General features: G+C 42.4%; 1 protein-coding gene across 1 annotated transcript; it reads left to right on the top strand.

The window, feature by feature from the left end:
* Positions 1-9,442: 9,442 nt before the first annotated feature.
* Positions 9,443-11,785, top strand: LOC133732292 (protein FAF-like, chloroplastic). The gene is made up of 2 exons (XM_062159815.1): positions 9,443-9,608; positions 9,737-11,785. The coding sequence occupies exon 2, from the start codon at positions 9,758-9,760 to the stop codon at positions 11,426-11,428; it is 1,671 nt and encodes a 556-aa protein (XP_062015799.1). The 5' UTR covers positions 9,443-9,608; positions 9,737-9,757; the 3' UTR covers positions 11,429-11,785.
* The last annotated feature ends 4,624 nt before the right edge of the window (positions 11,786-16,409 follow it).

Here is a 16,409-nt window from a genome sequence, read left to right as displayed (position 1 = left end):
ATTACTTATCGATGGCCAGAAGACACGTACATCAAATGTTGTCTTATATCAAAATCATATTTGGCACAAGCCGCCAAGCAAAATGACAGGTAACCCTCATTGCTAACAAAATGCGCTCACTTATTTGAGCCTAAAAACCAAAAGGACCCAAACCTTCAAAACCTAACTCTCCTTCATTGTAAAACTAGTCGCCTAGAGACCTCAATTGGTGCACAACTAGAGAAACCAAGAATTAAGCCGATAAAGACCAAGCCCAAATGATAGGCAAAGAACTAAGACAAAAAAAACTAGACCGAATAATGCACACAGGTGCATCGAACAGGGGAAAATCCACCTAGACAAAATTAGCTAAAAACTAAACTAAAGACTTGCAAGAAGCATAGCAAACGACCATGGCCCATGGCCCAAAATCATAACCCAACCCATCAAGGAGATCCACTGGCCCCAAACCAAGAGACCACCACCATAGATCTGCGGTGCAACCATCCAAGACTGCCGCCCCGCTCTGAAGACCGACGACGACTCCCTTCCACAACCATAAAACTCAGAAGACAAGGTCAATGAACCAGAAAAGGAAACACCGTGCCCATCCCTGATCAGAGACCGTTGCCTCTGTGCACGATGCAACTGCATCAATTCTAGCAGAAAGACGTCTCCACCCGCCCAGCCAACCGGCCACCAACACTCACCAATCAGCAAACAGAGTCCAGCCACCAGTCTCCTAGTCCTTCGACCTGTCGATCACCCACCACTGCACAAAACCAGATCAGAAATAGTAAGAAGCCCTCACCGTCCATCCGAAAGCCAGTCATGATCTCGTCCCACGCCCATCGAACCCGCTGCTCATCTCGCAAGGTAGATCGGTCCGTCCGACAACGACAGCTCGAAAGCGCTGCTAGGAGGAAACTAGGGTTGGTCGCTTGCGGCTCTTTGCTCTCGATTCTCTAGGATAAGTTTTTTTCGTATTCCTTGGACATCTGTTTCATTATGAAATCCATATAACATAAGCAGACCTTCTGTATTAAAAAATTTAATATAGTTCTATAGTAATGGTGGAGAAGTGGGAATACATCTCTCTAAAGTACATAGAGATATTTTCATTATTAAGAACTTATTAAGTTACTGTTTAAGGAAAACTGAATTGGGAGAGAATTGAGTTGTGCTTTCATTGATAATAGGGGCCTCTTTATATAGAGGATTACAAGACATAGAATCAGAGTTGTACAAGGAAAGATAATCGTACAATTAATCGGATATCTATGAATATCTCTAATTCAAACCCTATTACAACTAGGTCAAGTAACCTAGAGTTTGGGCCAGACACATATTCTGGATTTACTTGAACACTCCCCCTTGTGTCGCCCAAACGTGGTGCTCCTCTCGTTGTCTCATTAAAAACCTTGTCGAGTAACAAAAACCTTGTGGGACAAAAATAACCTCTGTCGAAGGGGAAAAAGAGCACAACACATCCTTCACGTTTAGAGACCATACATGTAGACATCTCCCCGAGATGTCTGCATCTCCCCCTGATGACAACGGTCATGGGAGTTCGGATAACTACCTCAAACGATGCTTCCAACATGTTTCTCGAAAGTGGAATTTAGGCAATGACTTAGTGAGCAAGTCTGCCACACTGTCCTCAGATTGAACCTAGTTCACTTTGATCTTGAGGAGAGACTATTGTTGCTGATTATGCTTGGTGTTGTCGCTTTTGATGTAGCCTTGCTTCATTTGTTCAAAACAAGCAGCATTATCCTATACGCTCGTAGGCTTATCTGTGGTAGACTTCAAACCACAATTGTTCGAACATGCGTAACTATGGGGATCAATCCATATACATTCACGAACCAATTCGTGAAGAGTAACAATCTCTGCATTGTTCGAAGATATAGCGACTAGGGTCTATTCTGTAGACCTCCAAGATATCACGGTCTTACCCATGGTGAACACTTAAGCAGTTTGGGAATGACTTTTGTGTGGGTCAAAGAGATACCCAACATTAGCAAGACCTTCCAAAACACATGTCGTTTTGGGATGGGGATAAAGGACGCAGGCCAGTGTTGGCGGCGTTCCTGGTATGTGATGGGTCCGAATCCATCATCTCTCTGTAGGGATAGAACAAGCCCATATCAATCGTACATCTCAAGTACCGAAAGATATCTTATACACCAATCCAATGGCGTCGCATTGGCGCAGAGCTATAACTAGCTAACAAGTTCACTGCAAATGAGATGTCCAGTCTTGTGCATTGAGCTAAGTACAATAATGCGCCTATTGTACTTAAGTAAGGCACTTCTGCCTCTAGCACATCTTCGTTATCATCCTTCGGACGAAGATGATCCTTTTCAGGATCAAGACTATAGACGATCATGGGGGTGCTTGAAGGCTTGACCTTGTCAAAATGCCTAAGCATCTATCAACACGATGCTCAAGTTCCAAACCGAGACATAATGGTGTTCTCCCAAAATCCTTCATCTCAAACTCGGATTTCAAGTGTTCAGCGGTTTCCCTTAACTCTTTAAGGGCTTCCAGTAAAGATCATGTCCAACATGAACCCCAATAGAATCCGAAACTTGTTATGGAAACGAGCGGGCATATCCCTTCCCAATCAAGTAATCACTTTAGTGAGCGTTTCAATCTTATTGTAAATGCACTCCGTGGTCTACAACCACTTGACTTGGGTAAATGAAGTTCACCATAAACCTTCATGTATATTCTGTATCTAGATCCCCATAGAGATACATAGTGACCACATTCATAAGCTGCATGATCAGTTATTCGGAAACTACTAAACTGACAGGGTAGTAGAGTGCAGTGACATCTATTACGAGAGAATATGTTTCATCGTAGTCAATTCCAGGGCGTTTTATGATAAGCCTTGCGTCATAAGGCAAGATTGCCATCTCTTTTTCTCATCACGCTTTCTAACGAAGACCCATTTGTCAATAGGTTTTATGTCAGGAGGTGTTGGCATCACTGGCTCAAAAACCTTCCTCTTCGTTAGAGAATCCAACTTAACCTGGATCACATCTTTCCATTAAGGCCAAATTTCTCTACGTTGGTATTTATTCATCAACGGAGCATGGTTCGATATCATCGGACTCAACAAACTCATGCGCAACAAAATGCGCAACTACATCATCAATTATGATGGAGTTTCTATCCCACGTCTCATGTACACTAGTGTAATTTTCATAGAGCTCTATATTCTCAGGAATAGGTTTTGACATTGAGGCGTCCCCCAACGATAACCATAATCTAGAAGATTCTCATGAGACGGATTTTGAGTGTCGATGATCCAAGGATTGGTTTGTGCCAAAGTATCCTTCGAACCCACGGGCCTCCCATGCATCCTAGCTGGGGTCATGGCCCATAACGCCAGAGTGCCACTCTCTTTGGCGTTGGCGCCATGCCTACCTCCGTGTAGGGTGGTGCTACGTTCTCTCGTAGGGACGTCCTTCCTTGCAAGCATTTTTGCAGCAGATGTGTGATCTCGTCACTTTAACAGGGATCGAGATGAGACATAGTGGGGACAGGCCACGACAATTTATGTCGTTCCTGCTGAACATCCGTGTTCTTATCTCCCCCTAACGACGGGAAGACTGTCTCATCAAAGTGACAACCCACAAATCTAGCGGTGAGGAGATCGGCTTGTAAGGGCATTAAATGGCGGACGATTGTTGGAGTCTCAAATCCAACGTAGTTGCCCATTCGTCTGTAAGGACCCATCATAGAGCGTTGTGGCGGCGCAATTGGCACATAAATTGCACACTCAAATATGCGTAAGTACGATACTTGTATCCCAGTCACTAGCTGTAACGCAGAGATAGATTGAGTGGCGATGGGTCGTAGACAAATTAGCATAGCTGCATGCGATATTGCATCACCCCAAGCAGATATAAGGAGATTGGTTCGCATTACCAATGTCCTGACTACCATCGTAGTCGTTTCTACGAGACCATTTGGGTGTGTACATGGGAATATGATGTCCAATATCAGTCCCAGTGATATGCAATAACCATCGAAAGTCTTCGATATAAACTCTCTAGCAATGTCAAATCCAATTGACTGAATATGATGATCTGGGGAGTGAGCCCATTGTCATATGATATGTGCTAGGAGTGTAGTATTATGTGCTAAGAGTGTAGTATACGTAGCATTACAAGTGGACAATGGTACAACACGTGACCATCGTGTTTACTTGTCAACCAACATCATGAGATATTTAAACGTCCGCAGGTTGGTTGAATCAGTCCACAAAATCCCCATGGATTCTATTAGGGGTGGGCGTCCGGACCCGAAAGACCGAGGAACCGACCCGAACCGAGGAAAAAAGCCCGATTCGGTTCGGTTTTAGAATTGAAATTTTCGGTTCGGTCTAAAGCCCGACCCGAATTCATGTAATCGGTTCGGTCTCGGGTTTCATATTTTCAGGGCCCGAAAGCCCGAACCGACCCGACTGTAGCAGTTGCCACATGTCAGTCCATGATTGGGTGTTATAATAATAAATTAAATATTAAAAAAAAAAAAACCCTAAATTGTTCGATACCATCTGTTTGCTTGTCGACCTCAGCCTCCCTCTCTTTGCTTGTCGACCTCAGCCTCCCTCTCTCAGTCTAAGCCCCAAATTTCAGAAATTGATAAACCCAGATCTGATAGGCCTTCACTGAAATCTGAAATCTCCCTTTCACTCTCTCAGTCTCTCCTCCCTCACCCTTCAATTTCTGCTTAAATCGAAACAAAACACGATCCGTGCACTGGAGAAGACGGGGCTCTACGTCGGAGCTTGAAGGTGGTGGAGTTGGGTTCTCCGGGGCGGTGAGGCAGCGGCGAGCCCCGAGACCGGTTTCCCAGCTTCAAGCTCTCAACTTTACCCAGGTACACCATTTCCCTCATCGCTGTAATTTCAGACATTATCTTATCGGAGACGCCAGATCCGCATGGCAGCGACGGCTTCGGCGCCGCCGTGGAGCCCGGAAGACGACCTCCTCCTCAAGAACGCCATCGAGGTATTCATCTTCTGCAATTTTCCGATTGAGTTGGTTATCATTTGGATGCAATTTGCGTTTGTGTTTTTGAATATTAGTGGATTTTGATTTAGTGTTCAAATTTGCTTTTGTGCTTGTGAACTTGAAACGATTGCAGGGAGGTGCTTCTCTGGAAGCGCTTGCCAGAGGAGCGGTCAGATTCTCCCGCAAATTCACGGTGGGAGATTTGTGTCGTTTTTCAGCTCAAGATCATGTACATGCCTAGTCCAAGCGGCAACTTCAGTCCACGTTTTGTATTCTGGACTCTTGAGTTTGTTTGTAAACTGTAAACTGTGGCTAAACTTGATTATTGCAAATTGATTACAGTTATGTTAATGAGTTTATTTCACAGCATTATAATTTGATATGCTTTCCAGTCTTCCAGGTACCAAAACTGGCAAAACAGGCAGAACTGGCATTTTGGGCCCGAAAAAGCCCGAAAACCGAACCGGCCCGAATGGGTTCGGTTTCTGTCGGTTTTCAGTTTACAAAAAGCCCGAACCGGCCCGAACCGACAGTTTCGGGTTCGGTCTCGGTCTCACTGATTTTCGGGCCCGAACCGACCCGAGCCCAGCCCTAGATTCTATTTAAGAACAGAATGAGTATTTTCATATCCTGTGCATAGGACGGTCTCAGTCCTAATTTCTCTAAGGAACAGGCTTTGTAAACGAGCGAGAGGATTTAGAAGCAACCAATGACGATTTTGGTTGGGCCTGAGTGTCTGAAACGCTATTTGAAGCAAAGTTGGTGATTGCAGCATCACCTAGGGCACCATCACAATGATGGACGCTATCCATGGCGTCATGGATAGGGACTGTGCCAGCCCTAGGCTGGTGGTGAACGGCGGCGGTGCCAGAGGTAGCAGCAGTGGTCACACTTAGTCCAGGAATCAACTTTTGATTCATGCTTCGTTTCGCTCAAAAGAATAGATGTCCATGTGAAGTCTTTAGTAGACGGATCATCATGACTAGGATGACCTATCCTGTCGTGACAAAGCCAATATGTGTCTAAATCCAAGAGATAACTTTATTGGATTCAATAGCTCGAATAGTGACATATAGTTCACTAGAGAGACACATAAACTTCTCTAAGATGCGCCTTTGTTCGCAATCATTAGAGTTATTGCAAAGGAACTCATTTCTGTTCTATACATGCGTTTTAGCATGGAATCCGTTGGCTATTCATAGGTGCGATTTGCCCTAGGAGCGTAGAGATTTTCTGTGACAGCAATCAAGGTACCATTTGGCAAGGAGAACTTGGGCTATTCCATGTCCTTGAATTAATACTGATGACCCAGCCATCGTAGTCACAAAGTAATATGCTCATAATCAAAATGGAGTCATAATGAAAAGAACTCGAAATTTTATTCATAAGCAAATGGAGTACATCATTGTCTCTTAACCATTAGGAGAATCTAATCCAAATGCTAGCTAATGCAAAACAAAGGTAGTCGTTTGACTTCTTTCGGTAACTCCAAAATAAATATGACCAAGTGAGTAGAGAGATGTCGGTGGAGCAAAGCTCGCTTAAGTACCACTTATCTCAAAACCTTCCTAGACATCATACTCATTTTGGATGAGCATATGTGAAGAAAAACTAAACCAATGACATTTACTACAAAGTATATGGCAATTACCTATGACATCTCTTGGAAAAATAAACACTTAAACAGAATTGGCGATCTATTGATTCCAGCCAGATTTGTAGTCTTCAACCCTTCACTCTAGATCATCTTCTTGATCTTCTTGGTCCACATAGTGAGTTTTTCTTGCTTCACAATATGCTTTGTAGACGGTGACAATTTCTTCATCAGCTCTACAAATGTGTGCCCAATGACCGGATACTCCACATCGAGAACATACATCTCTTTGCTCAAACTCCATTGATTGAGGCGCTTTGAAAGCGTCATTTAGATAAAGCGTCATTTAGATGGCTCTTAGTGTTGGTGGCGCCACCAACATGGCCAGAGGCGTTGCCTCCCTCTCTCTTTCCACGTTGACCTCTTTGGTTCCGTGTTCGCCTATTTTGGCGGTTACCTTCCCAAGTAGAGCGATTATATGGACCAGAACGTCCAGAAGTATCCCTAAGATTAGGGTTTCGCTTTTGGCGCCCTCTCTTAGGGGCGCGACTATAATTGGATTTCGGAATATGCTTTGTTTCCACGGATCTCGAATTATAGTTCTTCACAAGGCTATTGTCATGCTTTTCAGCGACATTCATAGCTCCAATAAGCTCATGAAACCTTGTGATCCGTCCTGCAGTAACATCGATTCGATAGTTCTTAGCAACCATCAATGCAGAGACGGGGAAGGTAGAGAGAGTCTTCTCAATGAACATTGCATCTGTGATCTCTTTACCACAGAATTCCATTAAGGATTTAACGCGAAGTGATTCCGAGTTGTAGTCAAGAACTGACTTGAAATCACAGAAGCGGAGGCTATGCCATCTCACTTCTAGGTCAGGAAGCAGGGAGTCACGGACGTTGCCAAATCTTTCCTCGAGTGAGACCCACAACCTTCTGGGGTCTTCTTCATTCATATACTCATACTGGAGCGAATCATCCATATGACGAGTCATTAGGATGATGGCTTTTGCCTTATTTGCCTCTAAGGCTGCTCTATTTTGCTTCCAAAGCTTGAGCTTGCTCAACAATTAGCACGTCCTGGCTAGGCTCGAGAATCGTATCTAGGATTCCATCGGCCTTGAGTTGCTGGCGGACATCACGAACCCATCTGTGATATCTAGAGCCAGTTGTTCCCAATGGAGCAAAGTCAAATTTGTTCAGGTTACTCATCCTGAAAGAGAACAAGAAAAAGGGTTAGTTTTAGAGCGGAAAAAGCTACCACAAAAACATATAAAATTTCTGAGCGTAATCGCTTCCAAGAAATTCAATTCCAAGAGGTGTTGGATTAGATCGAAACAATGACGTAAGTGGTCGATCATAAATTCTCTTCAAACTCTAAGTTTGGAGATCTCAACAAGCTCCAAGCTTGGAGTGAGCACGAACCCCCACAGTTTGGCTTAATTAGGTCTCCCCTATGATGAAGAAAGGGGGGTAGAAGAAGAGAGTTTGCAAGTCCCTGAGAAAAAGAAGAGAAATTGAATAAAAACTAAAAAAACGGAAACTTTTAGTAAAAAATACCTTGAAATAGGTCGCCGGAAAATTTGACCGGAAAAAGTCGCCGGAAAAGTGCCCGGAAAATTCGCCGACGGTGACCTATCGCCGGGGTCGCTGACGTGGCAGTCGGACGCTGACGTGGTGCTGATGTGGCGGAGCTGTTGCTGACGCGGCGACGCTAACTGGATGCTGACGTGGATAGGCTTCTTGGCTTGGTGGGCTTCTCTTCTGCTCTGGGCTTGGGCTTCTCTTCTGCTTCTGGGCCGCATCAGCCCCTTTTTTTTCTTATGGGCCACACACGCAAGTGGGCCGCTGGGCCTTGGGCTGCCTTCTCCTTTCCCTTTTTTTTCTTCTCTTTTCTGCCAGTTTTCCTGCAGTAGGGTTTAGCTGCCGGTTCAGTATCTTCTAGACCGGTTTTTGGGCTATTTCTTCTGGTTCCTGAATCGTTGGTTTGGGTAGCTTCTGCTGACAAAATTTGGTAGAAATTGGAGGTCCGGAAGGTGGTGAATCAGTGGAGTATTTGCTGCGGGTGATTTAGAGATTCCGGTGGCCGGTTTGATAAGTTTTTGGGCGGTTCTGGATTCCTGGGGTCGAGGGCTTCAAGTTGTGTGGCGGAGGCAGAAAAGTTATCAAGGTTTTGTATTCGGATTTAGGGTTTTAGCTATTATGTTTTAGGGTTAGGACGTCGTGCTGATAACGTGTTTAAGGAAAACTGAATTGGGAGATAATTGAGTTGTGCTTTCATTGATAATAGGGACCTTTTTATATAGAGGATTACAAGACATAGAATCAGAGTTGTAAAAGGAAAGATAATCGTATAATTAATCGGATATCTATGAATATCTCCGAGAATATCTCTAATTCAAACTCTATTATAACTAGGTCAAGTAACCTAGAGTTTGGGCTAGACACATATTCTGGATTTACTTAAACAGTTACATATATATCATGAGAATGCTTATATTCTTATTCTAAAAGTACTTGCAAAATTACTCTAAAATCGTAATGCACCCAACTGGAGGAAAAAAAAAATCAAAATTAATTTCAAAACCAAAATCAAATCGTTTTCCATTTGTCTAAAAAAAAAAAAAAAATTGAAGATCATCCTCTTTAATTCCCAACTGTTAATTTTTTTTTTTCTTTAACCCCTGGCCTTTTCTTAAAAGTGAAATAACCATAGGGGAAAAAGAAAGAAAGGGTCGAATTTATGGTGGCCTAGGCGGGTCCCAATGCACACGGTTCCAAATCCCTTTTGGCTCCCTACAAATACCCACATTCCCCTCCCATCTTTGCCATCAGCCACACCACAAAACCCATAAACATCATCCCCTACTTTTCAGTATTATTCATCATATATCGATCTCTCTGCATCTCAATCACACCCCTTCAGTGGTCTATAGCTACTTCTTAGCAGGCCTCTGTTGGGTGCTACCTCTTTGCTTAATTCTCCTCACATCCATCAGGTAATTATTCATATTTTATTTTCTTATAAATTGTATACAGTCAAATCACATGCCCGCAAGTACCAACATACTTCACATCTACGAATTAGTTTTTCTGATCGTTGTTTTTGGTTTTATATATTTTGCAGCATATACTCTCTGAGTTTAAGATGCCGGGTTGTCTAAGCAAGAGTTTACACTCTTCTTCTCATTTCATGAAGAACATGGAGCAAGAAGCCAAAGTCACTGAGAAGCAGGGGATCGTCACCATTCTCGGCTCCGACTGCGAAAGAAACAAAGCAGCTTCTCTGCGACGAACACTGTCGGCCGACATGTCGTCCAAGAAATGGCTTGCTCAACAAGGTTTCTTCTCTCCCATGAAAAAGATTGCATCATCTAAAGAGCTCTCCATGTCCATAGCGGACAGCAACTCATCTTCCTCCTCCGATGAGGACGAGGATCATTTCCGAAACAGGAAGGCTCAGCAACAGAAGATGTTCCATATATGGACCCCCATCGATCAAGATGATCAGATTAAGAAGAAGGAGGAGGAGATGGCCGAGGGAAAATTTGATATCTGGAGCTCACTGGTGAATCAAAAGGATGGAGCAGAAAACGAAGCAAACAAGATTCCAGAAGCACCTTATGTTCATCCTCTTGTGAAGAAACAATCGAGCTCTTTGAAAGGAAAGAGTCTTGAAGTGTGCACTGAAAGCCTCGGATCCGAGACTGGTTCTGAAGGCTTTGGATCATACCCTTCTTCAGAAACCGGAGACATAGACGTGGTTATTAAAGAGGAAGAACAAGTGGCAGAGATTGAACAACCGCAGCAACAACAAGAAGATCAAGAGAAACAAGTGAATACACAAGCAGTTTCGCATGTGGAAGAGTTCCGAGTTGTCAAGTACAACTCTGCTGCTGCTAAGAAATCGGCTGCGGTGGTGGTTCGATCATTTCCTCCTCCTATTCCATCTTTATCGGGTTCTGATGGAGCGTCTCTTCGCATTAAGACTCACCGGGACAACGGGCGAGTAGTCCTTGAAGCCGTGTCGATGCCTTCTCCCAATAACTTCCGTGCTCAACGCCAAGACGGCCGCCTTGTCCTTACTTTTGTGAGTGCTACTCCGAGCTCTTTTGAGGAGTACTCAGAGAATGAAGAAGTGGTTGCTGAAGAGCAGAAAGAGGAATTAGAGTACGAGGAGAAATTTGTCAACTTTGCGGAAAGCGAGACTGAGGACGAGGATGACGAGGAAGATGAGGATAGAGAGAAAGAGGAGGAAGTTGAGGTTGAGAGAGTAGTAGGAAAAGAAAGTGGAATCAAGGAAATAGAAATTGGGATGGAGGAAGCACCAAAAATGTTGACAAGTAGGGTGACAACTGTTCATAGGCTAGCACTAATGATGAAAAAGCCAATTGGATTGGCTAATAGGAGTCAAGGGTGGGCTGCTAACAAGTTTAATCAAGTAGTTAAGTATGGAGGGGATGAGGAGGAGGAAACAATGAAGCCAACCCCACTAGCACAATCACTTCCACCACGGCCCGGCCGCGTGGCTCGGTTGATACCTAAGTCACAGGCCGCAGCGACAGCAACACCCGCCGCCGCAGCTTCTTTGAATGCTTACGAGTACTATTGGCGCACCAAGCCCACAGCAGCACTCAACCCACTTTCCCAAGCAGCTTCCCCGCCCATGAAGAGCAAGGACCAAATGGCAAATCAGCAGCAACAATTGCTGGTTTTGAGAGGCAACAAAGGGGATCACATGGTTCCTTTGTCAAATGGTTGCAAAGAGCCTAGAAGGTCTCTTCTATTCTGGGAGCCATACTGCATTGCCACTTCTTGATCATCATTATCCACATCCTCTCAGTATCGACCCTTTGAAGGGTTGATCCAAATCCATTGTTACTTGCTACGTACCCATTATTAATTTACTCTATCGGTCCTCTCTAGCTCATAAGGTTTGTGTAGTCAATTAATAAAAGAAAAGGAAGGTCGAGACAACTTTGATTTAGAGGATCAAACAATGATAACAGAGCAAGATAGCAGCAGACATTTCAAGTAGTATGTGCGTGTCATATATGATATGATTTATAATATAAATTCCCTCTGTTGTAGTATCTACAACAAAATCATAGCGTCATCTTTAACTTTGGTGTATTGTCTTGTATGTCTATGATATAATTATTATATTCTTTTAAAACCTAGCCAATGGGATTCCACTAAGGGTCGTGTCTGGCCTAATTGATGTTTATGTAGGGAACATCATGATCCACTACGCTACTACTTTGGTTGGCATTGTGTTTATGAGTCCCACGGTTTTCTTTTTCAGACCTTTTATTCACTGTTTTTTGGAGAGTACTTGTGTTCTGGGCCGGGTTCAAGCTCCATCCATCGAGCCAAGAATGCAAGGATGCTAACTGATATAGAAGCAAAATTAACCCTTCCTCAGCTTTACTTTTATCCAAGGAATGAAATGGGTTCTTCCATCTCCCAACCTCTAGTGAAGAACTACTTCATTTTAATAGAGAAATTTTGAAAAATGACCATTTTTGGGTCTTCAAAAATAATAAAGGGCTGGGCGCGGTCCCAGACCGGCACTAGATTTGCAGGGACCGGGACCGGCTATCTTTCTTCGGGCCGGGCTTGCAATTTCAGAGAACGGGGATCGGGCTAAACCCGGACCGGGACAAACGGGCCGGTTTTTTCGGGCTTACGGGCTTTTTTGCCCACCCCTCTCGCCGACAACCATATCTCCAAGCACCGGAGCTTAGCCACCTGAATATCAATCCCTCATTCCAGAACCATCGAACCAAAACATCAATCAAAGACCATCCCGCTCCACCATCTCTCGACCTCCTCCACCCGCTCAAACACCCGATCCGTTTCCTTCGCTTCCCGGAAAAACGCCAACCAAATTCTGTTACAGGAATCCTCACCAAGCACGAGACTGTGAATGAGCAGAAAGAAGAAGAATCGGGAAAGCCTAGTTTCAATTTCAATGGAATTTAAATCAGAATAATTGAATTGGTGATGTTCTGATGAAATTGGAAAATAGAAAGCTAAAGAGGATCAGAGGGAAGGGAAAGAGGAACTGAGGTTACTGAGGAAGAAGAAAGAAAAGGGTTCTTTACTTCTTTTAGAAGAGATGAGAGGCTGGGTCCCCAGAGGATTAGAGGGAAGGGAAAGAGGAACTGAGCTTACTGAGGAAGAAGAAAGAAAAGGGTTCTTTACTTCTTTTAGAAGAGATGAGAGGCTGGGTCCCCTGGGATTGGAAACTGAGGAACTAGCCGAACTAAAGGAAGAGGAAGATGAGGAAGAAGAAAAAGAAAAAGAAGTACTCGGGCCCATAGAGGGGAATAAGTTATAGATAATTGATATTTTAATGACACATAATAAAAAAAACATATACATCTATGATATTTTACTAAAGTATTCGGGCCCAACGGGCTTTAATATATTTTAAAGTCCAGAACCGGGACCGGCCCAAAATTTATATATATGGGCCTGGGCCCATAAAAACTTACAATTTTTTTAAAAAAACCCGGACCGGACCGGTTGAGCCGGGTCGGTTCGGGTTTACGGGCTTTTTTGCCCACCCCTATTCAAAATGATTTATAACCTTGTTTTCTAATTTAGTTGAAAGATAACCATATGATAGTATAGAATGTCTTTATTACCCTTAATGAACCACTCACTTCTCTACCCTCTACCTCTTCCTTTTCTTTTCTATCGTTCCTGTTTCTATTTTACCACGACAACCAATTTCTCTTATAGTCAAAACCTAAACACTATCTTACTGATTTGAAACACAATCAAAAGTTCAAAACTGTTGTGTGTTCAAGGTATGTACATCAATAATCTCTTTGTTTTTCTTTTCAAGAATTGGATTATAATTTCGTGGTCAAATAAAGGTCCAACGCTTGCTATTTTAATTATGTTCTTGAAGATTTAGGGTTTAATTTAGGGTCCTTCAAGAGTTCTAGGATTGAGTATTCCTCTCGAATCCAATATACACGTTTAGCTATAACTACTTGAGTCCAATATTCTACGTTTGTATTCCTATATGTTTAAGAGTCTTAATAATTGATGGTTGCGGTCTTAGAGGAAGAAGCTAATCATGATTGTGGATTGCCAACATAAAGATATATTAAAATTGTAATCGGAGGATGCTAGACTTGTTACTTATTGATCATGTTATCTAGGTTTCCTATTACTAGTCTAGTTATGCTTTCTAGTTTACTACTTTTCATTATATTCTCTTTGAAGATCATGATCTTACGAGTTTTGTCCTCGTAATTTGATTTATATTCCTAGTAATTTGATTTTATGAGAATTGATTTCTATGGACTCATGCTTACTTGTAGTTTGATCTTCTAATTTATGCAATCACTGAAGAGACAATGGTCAGAGTACAGCTATTAGTTTTAACTTTCACACTTGGATGAAAGTTTATGTACCAAATCCTCTATTTACATTGTTACATGCTGCATCTCGTTCTGCATAAAAATCTATGCAGACATTGCTGATTAAGTCAAATAGGACGTGCAACTATCTGAACTGATATTGATGATCTCCCTCCTCGTTGAGGATATTTGATTTAACAAATATATGCATTGGTGTTCCAGAATATATATTTAGTGACATACTTGCCTGGTTAATAATCGTTGCCTTCACGCTTCCTTGTGTTTCTGTGTTGAACAAAAGTTTAAGGAGTCTAGCCTAGAAGATTTATGTCTCCCTATATTCTGCTTGTTTAATAGCCTCCACTTCGTATAGTTTAAGTCTACACTTCATATAGCCTTGTTGTTGTTATTTTTATAATTTTATTTTGTCTGATGCCTTGCTTCTGTTTATTCCATAAAGCATCATTGATATATATTTGTATTAACGCTAGACTACTATCATGGTCACTTTCTTTCTTTTTTCTTTTCTTTCAGATAATGAATCGGTTCATGGTTGTTCTTTATTACGGTGGGAAATGGGTGAACTCCCAATATACAAGTGATCAATCGAAATCAATGTTAGTCTCAAACAATGTTACCTACCAAGAGCTTGTGATGGAATTATATCATCGGATTGGTATTAGTCCAAATCAATATGGAATGAAATTGCATTATCAATATAAGAACAGCTTAGGGGTGTGCGACACAATAGAGATAGTTGACAACGAAGATGTAGCTAGTTGGGTGTGTGACAGCCTCTCAGTGCAACCTAACAAGATTCCATTATACATTACTCTGGAACGTAGCTTATCAAGATCTGTAAGTGGAAGTAATCAAGGCATGAATAGTTTGATGGAATGCGATCTTCCTATTAATGTTGTGTTTTAAATTACAACACTTTAATTCTATGTACTTAAGTTTCAGCGCTGTAATTTTTTCTATATGCTGCATTTTACTTCTTCACTAAGCTTGACATTAAGAAGTCATTTAGTCTCTGGAACCTTGTACATTGCTACTGTTGGTTTTTATTCTTTCTTTCTTTTTTTGGCTATTCAAACAAAGTATGAAAATGATATTCCCCTTTTCAATTAAAGCAAAGCAGAGCAATTGTATTCCACAGGTCAAAGCAAAAATATAGCAGATTGGTTTGTGCAGGTCAATAATATTGGCAGCTAGCCGAGAACACCTTCCTAATATTTGTTTGGCTCCAATTTTGTTGCAGCTGGTCAACAGTCTCTTTTCTTGCGCAGACGTGCCAGCACCGTTCGGGTGCGGTCGTCGGGGGTGTCCCTTGACCTGACTTCTTTCAAGCAATTGTGGACGAGGAGAGCACCAACCTCGTCATGGGGATTCTTTCTACCTCGTGGTGAGGACTTTGCTGAAGTTTCTTCTTGTTAACACAATCGATACTCAATATTGCAGATTGAGCAGAGCGAGAACCACTGGGAAGTGAGGAGAACTTGCTAAAGCGTGACTTTAGCTTGGCTGGGTTGCTAGGGCGTTACCCTTGCTTGGCTGGTTCTGTAACCGTTGTGGTCGCGGCACTACCGTCGGCTCCCGAGGAGACTAGGACCGAAGCACGTTGACAGAGGGTTTGGTGGCACTGAAAGTCGGCTTCTGAGAAGACTAGGACTAGGAGTGTGATCACCGGTAAGAGAAAGAGAAGGAGAGGAGTTGCTCTTAGAGAGGTTTGCTCTAGAGAGAACTTAGATCATCTTAGAGATGTTGTTGTTGTATATGAATGTGTGTGTTAGAATGAGAGGAGAATGTGTTTATATAGGGAAGAAAAAGAAGAGTGAAATGATGAGTGGAAGAAAAATAATGAAAGTAGATCTAAGTTCACTTGTAAAATATGGAAAAGATAGAGAAAAGATGAAATGAAAGCAAAGCATGAAGGTGCAGCAACATGGAAGTGGTGATGATCTATTAAAGAGATTGTAGAAGAAAAATATATCCAAGGAAAAAGAGAAAAGCATCTAGCTTTCTTCATGTGGGTAGGAAACATGAACATGTGAATATTGAGCTGGTTTTAGGTCAGTTTCTGCCCCTTTATTTCTTCAATTATTTCTCCAACAAGACTTCATTATATGCCTTCGACTTATTCATATGAAATGTTCCACTATGAGTGTAGATCATCCTGACAAATTTTCAGATTTTTATTCCATGTGGTTGGGCCGAAAATGCTGCTGGACCTCTTACAGGTCCAGTTTTCCAGTTTTGCTTCTGTAGAAAATTGGGCTGATTGTTTGAAGGCCTTCCACTCAAAAAAAGCTCTTGCACTCTTGATAAGAAATGATCCTTGGGCTGTCTAGAATAGATCTGGAAAGTTTCAGCACATTTCGATTTCATTTGGTTAGTCTGCCACCCCTCCTTCCTTGTCTA

This window comes from Rosa rugosa, chromosome 2, assembly GCF_958449725.1.
Source record: "Rosa rugosa chromosome 2, drRosRugo1.1, whole genome shotgun sequence".
NCBI lineage: Eukaryota > Viridiplantae > Streptophyta > Magnoliopsida > Rosales > Rosaceae > Rosa > Rosa rugosa.
Note: the sequence above shows the minus strand (reverse complement) of the source record. Positions and strands in the feature narration are given on the sequence as shown.